This window comes from Pyrus communis, chromosome 1, assembly GCF_963583255.1.
Source record: "Pyrus communis chromosome 1, drPyrComm1.1, whole genome shotgun sequence".
In the NCBI taxonomy this organism is placed as follows: domain Eukaryota; kingdom Viridiplantae; phylum Streptophyta; class Magnoliopsida; order Rosales; family Rosaceae; genus Pyrus; species Pyrus communis.
Genome location: NC_084803.1, coordinates 313,014 through 321,282, shown reverse-complemented (window position 1 = coordinate 321,282; position 8,269 = coordinate 313,014). Strand labels below are relative to the sequence as shown.

Sequence of the window (8,269 nt, the reverse complement as noted above, 5' to 3'; positions counted from 1 at the left end):
TAATTTTGAAAATGATTGTTGCATCAAATATAACGATCACACAATAAAACAGAAAAATGCCACCAAGGCGCCAACCCACAAAATTCCTTAATTAAGCTACTAATTTTCTAAAAATGGTCAAATCTCAAAACCTTCTCTTCTTAATCCTCGCGTACGTCGCCCTCCACGTGTCCCATACAAATTTTTACTTATATACCGCGACACACCACCACTCACGTTTTCCCCTCGTAGGAAGATCGCAACCTCCCCCACATATTTCCTGCCTTTTACCGCCACCGGTTTTCACCGTTGGCTTCGTCGGAGGATCCGAAGCCTAAACGTGACAACACTTTCCACCTTCTGACGGTTCCACAAAGTCAACGTCGGCCAATTCCTAAAACTCTCCAACTCCTGGTTCCTCCGGCAACAGCCAACCCCAGCTCTCACATTCATCCCTCTTAGTACTGGCATTGTATAACTAATGGCGGCAGAAGAAGATAAATCTCAGACGAAGGTTGTCTACCTCCACGGCGACCTTGATTTGAAAATTCTCGAGGCTCGATGTTTGCCCAACATGGATATGGTCTCGGAGCGCCTCCGCCGCTTCTTCTCGGCCTGCAGCAAACCTTTCACACGCCCGGCGGCCCACCACTCCCACGGCAAAATCATCACCAGCGACCCCTACGTCACCGTCTGCCTCGCCGGTGCCACAGTAGCTCGCACCCGCGTCATTTCCAACTCCCAGAACCCCGTCTGGAAAGAGCATTTCAAGATCCCCCTGGCCCACCCTGTCTCGCAGGTCGAATTCTACATCAAAGACAACGACATGTTTGGCGCAGATTTAATCGGCGTCGCGTCCGTCTCGGCCGTTAGAATCCTTTCCGGCGAAACGATCAGCGATTGGTTCCCTATCATCGGGCCGTTGGGCAAGCCGCCGAAGCCGGACGCGGCCGTTAAGCTCGAGATGCGGTTCACGAAATGCGAGGACAATCCCATGTACCGGCACGGTATTTCAAATGATCCAGACCACTTCGGGATCCGAAACTGTTATTTTCCGGTTCGGCAGGGAGGGCACGTGACGTTGTACCAGGACGCGCACGTGCCGGAGGCGATGCTGGAGGAGATTGAACTGGACGATGGCGTTACTTTTCAGCACGGGAGATGCTGGGAGGATATCTGCCACGCGATATTGGAGGCGCATCATTTGGTATATATTGTGGGATGGTCAATATATCATCAGGTGAAGCTGGTGCGGGAACCGACGAAGCCTCTGCCGAGTGGCGGGAATTTGAACTTGGGGGAGCTGCTTAAGTACAAGTCCGAAGAAGGCTTGCGAGTTCTGCTGCTCGTTTGGGATGACAAGACTTCTCACAGCAAATTCTTCATCAATACGGTACCGTTTCGGTTTCAATTTCAAATTTTTTGACGTTTAGTTTTTATTGATTTTTTTTTTCGTTTTCTTGTTGAATGGCGTTCTTGCAATGAGTCACAAAACAAAGTTTTGAGTTTAACAACCATTGCATGAAAATGGAGCAATTAATTCAACTGAATGAAGGTACAAACATTTGGTAGAAAAAAAAATTAAAAATGGTTTCGTGTTTGTCAAATGCAGCGAAAGCATACAAACCTGAGTTTCTTTTAGCATGAAGATCATAGAAGTACTGTAGAAAACATACCATTTGAACTCGCGTTGAGTAAAAATTGAATCTTTCTAATTAAAATCACTTGTGAGTAGTAGTGCTTCCTACATAAACAATCCAAACGAGCATGTTATAATTGATCGAATATATTTACCATTTTAAGTTGATACTACATCTTGTAAAAATTGATTTTGATTTGGAATACTGAGTTCTGTTACTTGTGTATGCAGAATGGAGTGATGCAAACTCATGACGAAGAGACCCGCAAGTTCTTTAAGCACTCTTCAGTTTCATGCGTGCTTGCACCTCGATATGCCAGCAGTAAGCTTAGCATTTTCAAGCAACAGGCATGCCTTACACCATGGTTCACTCACTGTTTAGCTTTTCATTTATCTATTGATCCACATATTTGAACAGAGTTTAAGTATGAATAATAATTTATGGACGATATTTACCTATAATACGTTCTCACAAATGATCTTCTTCTGTGTAGGTTGTTGGAACCCTGTTTACACATCACCAGAAATGTGTGATTGTGGATACACAAGCATCTGGAAATAACCGAAAGATTACCGCCTTCATAGGAGGTCTAGACCTGTGTGATGGCCGCTATGACACTCCTGAGCATCGCCTCTTTCGAGACCTCGACAGTGTTTTCCAGGATGATTATCATAATCCCACATTTTCTGTGAGTAAAAAAATTGCATTTTCCGTTTTGAAATCTAATGACTATAAATGAAATAGTTATTAAACGAACCCTTAGCTAAATGAGATTGTATGTCATGTATGTAGGGAGGAACAAAGGGTCCAAGGCAACCGTGGCATGATTTGCATTGCAAGATAGAAGGGCCGGCTGCCTATGATGTGCTTACCAATTTTGAGCAGCGTTGGAGAAAATCCACAAAATGGTCGGAGTTGGGCCAACGATTCAAAAGAGTATCTCACTGGCATGACGATGCTTTGATAAAATTGGAGCGCATCTCATGGATACTTAGTCCCTCCCCATCAACTGCCAAGGATGATCCCGCCTTACGGGTTTCAGATGAAAATGACCCTCAAAACTGGCATGTTCAGGTACTACTATCTAACTGCATTTCCTTCAGCCACATGGCTTACATATAAATACTAATCAAATATCCTTACCATACTAGGCCTTAATTAGCAGTTGTTTGATGATTCGATTGGTAAATTGCCAGGTTTTTCGATCCATAGATTCTGGATCTCTGAAGGGATTTCCCAAGGATGTTTATAAAGCAGAGGCTCAGGTTGGCTATTCTTTCGGACGGCATGATCTTACTTCACAACATAGTTATTTTTACTGCAGAAATTAATCAGTGAATTTTGTGGTATTCTGTTTTACTGCAGAATCTTGTTTGTGCCAAGAATTTGGTAGTAGACAAGAGCATACAAACAGCATACATCGATGCAATCCGATCTGCACAACACTTCATATACATTGAGAATCAGTATTTTGTCGGATCGTCATATGGATGGCCAGCTTACAAAGAAGCAGGTTCATATACTATTACTATATATGAATTCCAATTAATTAGTAACAAGCGGTGTTCCAAATTAAATTTCTTAACAAATACGTTTTGATTCAGGTGCTGACAATTTAATCCCGATGGAATTGGCGTTAAAGATTGCGAGCAAGATAAGAGCAGACGAGAGATTCGCAGTTTATATCGTCATACCAATGTGGCCAGAGGGTGTTCCCTCCTCTGCTTCTGTGCAAGAAATTCTCTATTGGCAGGTAATTAAAGACTGAAGCCTTTTAGCTTCATACAAAGTCGGCTTAATTAACTCTCACTGCCTTGTAATTGATGGTTTACAGGGACAGACAATGCAAATGATGTATGAAGTCGTAGCAAAAGAGCTGAAAGCCATGAAAGTGGAGAATGCTCATCCGCAGGACTACCTAAACTTCTACTGTCTTGGAAATCGGGAGAAGGTGCCGGACACGCTATCCTGTCACGTGAATCAAGCTAACAGAAACGGAGAATCTCACACGGTAATTATACATTTGCAACATAACTTCATAAAAGTTGAATTAAGTTAGGCCCTTTGCATACCAAACTGTGCAAGTGCTTTCAGGTTTCGGCGTCCCAAAAGTTTCAACGGTTTATGATTTACGTACATGCCAAGGGAATGGTGGTAGACGATGAGTATGTGATCATAGGTTCCGCAAATATCAACCAACGATCTATGGCGGGTTCTAGAGACACCGAGATAGCCATGGGCGCATACCAGCCCCACCACACTTGGGGTAAGAAGAAGCGTCATCCTCGTGGCCAGGTGTATGGGTATAGAATGTCACTTTGGGCAGAACACTTGGGGATGGTGGACAAATGCTTCAAGGAGGCTGAAACGTTGGATTGTGTGAAGCGCGTGAACGCTATCGCTGGAGATAACTGGACGAGGTTTGTGGCGGATGACTTTGCACCATTACAAGGGCATTTGATGAAATACCCGGTTGCGGTAGATGTCAATGGGAAGGTAAGTGCAATTCCTGGACGAGAGAGTTTCCCTGACGTCGGTGGTAAGATCCTCGGAGGCCGAACTACCCTTCCTGATGCACTCACTACATAACTTTAAACATTAGGCAGGCTAAAGACTCCTTCAATTTTTTCTCCCATGTTTATATTTTCATCACCATTCGATCCGAAAATGCTGACCTGATTGAAAGAAGGGGTTCCATACTATACAAAAGGTGTGGGAGCGTACAAGTATTAGTGACAAATCGATCGCAAGCACCCTATTACTGGAATGAATTTAGGGTACATAGCTCTTGTAATTTATCACCTCAATAGTGTATACCCTATTGAAATTAATTCAATTTATTTCTTCTTCTTTTTTTTTTTTTTTTTTTTTGGCTTTTGGTTTACCGTCAGAATGTAGACCCAATACATTTGTTTCTTTCTTTCTTTTTTAAGTTAATATTCTAACCTACCCTAAATAAAGAAGGGGACAGAACTAGAATGCAACACTGCGTACATATTATCTTAATGAATAGTGCAGTTCACACACTTATTTTTGCCTCTCACAACCGTCGTTAATTTTTTGTCATTGATCTTCTTCAATTCATTCAATCCGACACCGAAATTTAGAGGAGTGTGTGAGAAGTAAAAATCGGTGCAGATAGCAGTACCCTATCCTAACTAACTGGCACAATTTGCGTTTGTACAGACATAACAGTTTAGTCACTACACTTATAACCTGTTTTAAGGTCTGTTTGAGACTGCTTCTAAGGGGTTAATAGTTTTTTACTACGTTTAATAATAAAATTAGAAGAGTGCTCCGATTTATAAAAGCACTTTATGAGAAAGCATTTTTTGGTAGTGTTTATAACAAAAAGCACTTGTAATAGAGGGACAAGTGATTTCTAAAGAAGCAAGCTCAACAACCCATAAGTAACGAAATGAAATCAAAGCTAGCACCCAAAATGAACAACTTTAAACAAAGAAGAATGATGAAAAAACAGGAAGGCGCTCAATATATAAATGGTTTCACCTCGCACATTGTCTCTCGTGGCAATATAATCTGATGAGTACAGAAGCCCTACTTTACCTCCCATAAAAGGAAGCATAAATACAATTCATCAGACACAACTGAATTAGTTAACGGTAACTTTACCGACCATGCCAGCTCCCTGGTGAGGAGAGCAGTAGAAAGAGTATGAACCTTTTTCGGTCAAGGTGATGGCGTAGGTCTCCCCGGGGGCATTCAGGAGGTCCTCCTCGCTCATTGAGATCTTTCCGGCATCCACACCGCTAGGAACCTCGTCCTCGTCGAAGACAATGTTGTGTGGGAATCCAGCATTGTTCTTGAACACAATCTTCTCGCCGGGGGCGATGGAGAAGCTGTTGGGGACGAAGGCCAAGCCACCGTCATCGCTGCCGAGCAAGACCTCAATGGCCATGGCATTACTGGCGAGGATAGCGCTGGCTGCGGTGGCGGCGACGGCCACACCGACATCCTTGAGGGATGACTTGACGACGCACATCTGCCTTGGGGAGGCTGAGACCTTAACGGCAGCGCCAACCTTGGCTGCGCCGGAGGACTTGAGTCCGGTGAATGATGGGATAGTGACGGCGGCGGGGGTGACGGAGGCCATTGTGTGTAGTTGAGTGAATGTGTTCTAGGGAGCGGTCGCAGCAAGTTTTAAAAGGGATGATCAAAAGGGGAAGATAGGAAAGGGTGAGTTTTAATAGGGTGGGAGGGGATTGGTTATGTGTGGTGGAGGAATTGATGATTGGATATAGTGAACGAGTGGCATTGGGGGTGAGGTGGAGGCAGGGTTATCCGGTGAGGATGGGTCTGATTGGCTGGGGGAGATGCTATCCGATGACGTGGCAATGGATTTAGTGATGGGAGGTGGAGAGTGAGAGCTTGCAAGTATGTCAAACTAGTGGAAGTGGATATATGGGGACAAACAATCTATGATCTACATACTATATGAATGAGTGGCTAGGCTTATAGTTTGGGCTTAATTTGGTTCATGTGTGAGAATATGGACGTTCCAAGATATCATATGGAACTAAATTAGTTTAGTTTCTTGGTGCAAAAGGAACCAAATATATGATTAAAATTATCTACTAGACCTTGTGGTTGGTTGTGTCAAATTTTAGTTACCACAAGTAATGGATTTACGTTATTTTTCTTAGTGAATTTTTTTTTCTTTTCATTTTCCATGTTTTATTTTTTCTGAAATTGGTGGTTTTTTCACCAACTTGCAAATTGTTAACAAATATCCTTACACATTTCCTAATACAAGTCGAATGGGGCAACGGAAATTCAAAGCCTGCTTCATCAAGTTAAATAATTGGGTAAAGTACAAAAACTACTTCAACTATTGGTGTCACGACACATTCATATCTCATCTTTTAAAATTGACAATGTCATACCTCATCTTACAAATTTATGTCAATGTTATACCTTCCGTTAGTTTGGCCGTTTATTTCTCAGTTAAATGCTGATGTGGCTTGATCTGGGACCCATTTTTATTAAAAAATTATTAAAAACAAAAAAAATCATTTAATATTATTTAAATATTAAAATAATAAAAAAAAGTACATAAAAAAAAAAAAAAAAAAACCTCTCCTTTCGTGCATCTTCCCTCTCTTTCTTCCCATCATCTTCCTGCAACCCATAAAAAAAGAAGAAGGAGAAAGAAGAAGAAGAAGAAGAAGAAGAAGAGAAAAAAAAAAAAAAAAACCCAAACCAAACCAAACTGGCAAACCCAGTTCATCCCCCCTCCCCCACCACAAACCCAACCCCCTACAACCTAGAAAGGAGGAGGAAGAAGTAGGAAAAAAAAAAAAAAAAAAAAACCCCAACCTAACCCGAAGGAGGAAGAAGAAGAGGGAAGAAGAAGAAGAAAGAAGAAGAGGAAGAAGAAGAAGAAGAAGGGGAAAAAAAAAAAAACAACGGGAAACCTAGTTCGTCCCCCCACCCACCCAACTTGCAGAAGAAGAAGAAGAAGAAAAAAAACAACAGGAAACCCGTCCCCCCCCACCCACCCAACCTGCAGAAGAAAAAGAAGAAGAAGAAGAGGGAAGCAGAAGAAGAGAGAAGAAAAAAAAAAAAACAACGGGAAACCCGTCCCCCCCTTTACCCACCCAACCTGCAGAAGAAGAAGAGAGAAGAAAAAAAAAATACCCAGTTCGTCCGTCCCCCCTTCTTTTTCTCCTCACCCAGGAGAATAGGTTTGGCGAAAATTTCCCGATTCCACCTCAACGGGATTTGGGTTTTTTTTTTTTTTTGGGGTTATAGGTAGTGGGTGCGAGGTTGGGTGCGTGGGTGCGGGGGAGAAGAGGGGGTGGGGAGCAAGGAAAACAAATTGGTTTTTTTTTTTTTTTTTTTTTTTTTTCTCTTCTTATTTTCTGGGTTGCAGTTGCAGAAAGGGGAAGAAGATGAAGATGGGGAGAAGGGAGAGAGGGGGGAAGGGACGAACTGATGTTGGTTTTTTTTTTTTTAATAACTTTTTTTTATTATTTTAATATTTAAAAAATATTAAATGATTTTTTTTAGTTTTTAATAATTTTTTAATAAAAAATGGGTCCCGGACCAAGCCACGTCAGCATTTAACTAAGAAATAAACGACCAAGCTAACGGAAGGTATAACATTGACACAAGTTCGTAAGATGAGGTATGACATTGTCAATTTTAAAAGATGAGATATGAAAGTGTCGTGACACCAATAGTTGAGGTAGTTTTTTGTACTTTACCGTAAATAATTGGATGAAATGAAATTATAATAAAAATTTCGTTAACTACGGGTTTTAGAAAAGTCATCATACACTTCAAATACATTAATAAAAGTGTTGAATGACTTTTTTGAAGTGTCTTTAACAACTCACTTAGCAAAATAACAAACAAATATGGTCCGAATACTTTCTTTTCCCTTCAATGCTAAAATTGCTTCCAATTTGCTAGAGGAAAATTAACAGCAGCTAGCCGACCGACAGTCCGTACTTACGTGGCAATTACATTGGCCAATGCTCCCCTCTGCTACATTTACACTTCTAACCACTTCTTCTCCTTCTTTCTTCTCACTCCCAGCATTAACAATTTTTTCCAATATTCCATAGTAACTACACATGCTATGAAGCGACATGTATACGGTGAAAATACGTTAATTACAATTGGAC

At 41.6% G+C, this 8,269-nt stretch overlaps 2 protein-coding genes across 2 annotated transcripts; one reads left to right on the top strand and one right to left on the bottom strand.

Moving 5' to 3' along the window:
- The first annotated feature begins 237 nt into the window (after positions 1 to 237).
- LOC137744417 (phospholipase D delta-like) lies at positions 238 to 4,468 on the top strand. Its single transcript, XM_068484237.1, has 9 exons — positions 238 to 1,372; positions 1,850 to 1,966; positions 2,113 to 2,307; positions 2,412 to 2,693; positions 2,816 to 2,884; positions 2,985 to 3,132; positions 3,224 to 3,372; positions 3,454 to 3,630; positions 3,714 to 4,468. Exons 1-9 carry the CDS (start codon positions 461 to 463, stop codon positions 4,206 to 4,208), a joined length of 2,544 nt encoding a protein of 847 aa, XP_068340338.1. The 5' UTR covers positions 238 to 460; the 3' UTR covers positions 4,209 to 4,468.
- Positions 4,469 to 5,086: 618 nt separating this feature from the next.
- LOC137744409 (plastocyanin) lies at positions 5,087 to 5,799 on the bottom strand. The gene has a single exon (XM_068484228.1). It carries the CDS (start codon positions 5,731 to 5,733, stop codon positions 5,233 to 5,235), a length of 501 nt encoding a protein of 166 aa, XP_068340329.1. The 5' UTR covers positions 5,734 to 5,799; the 3' UTR covers positions 5,087 to 5,232.
- Positions 5,800 to 8,269: the final 2,470 nt, after the last annotated feature.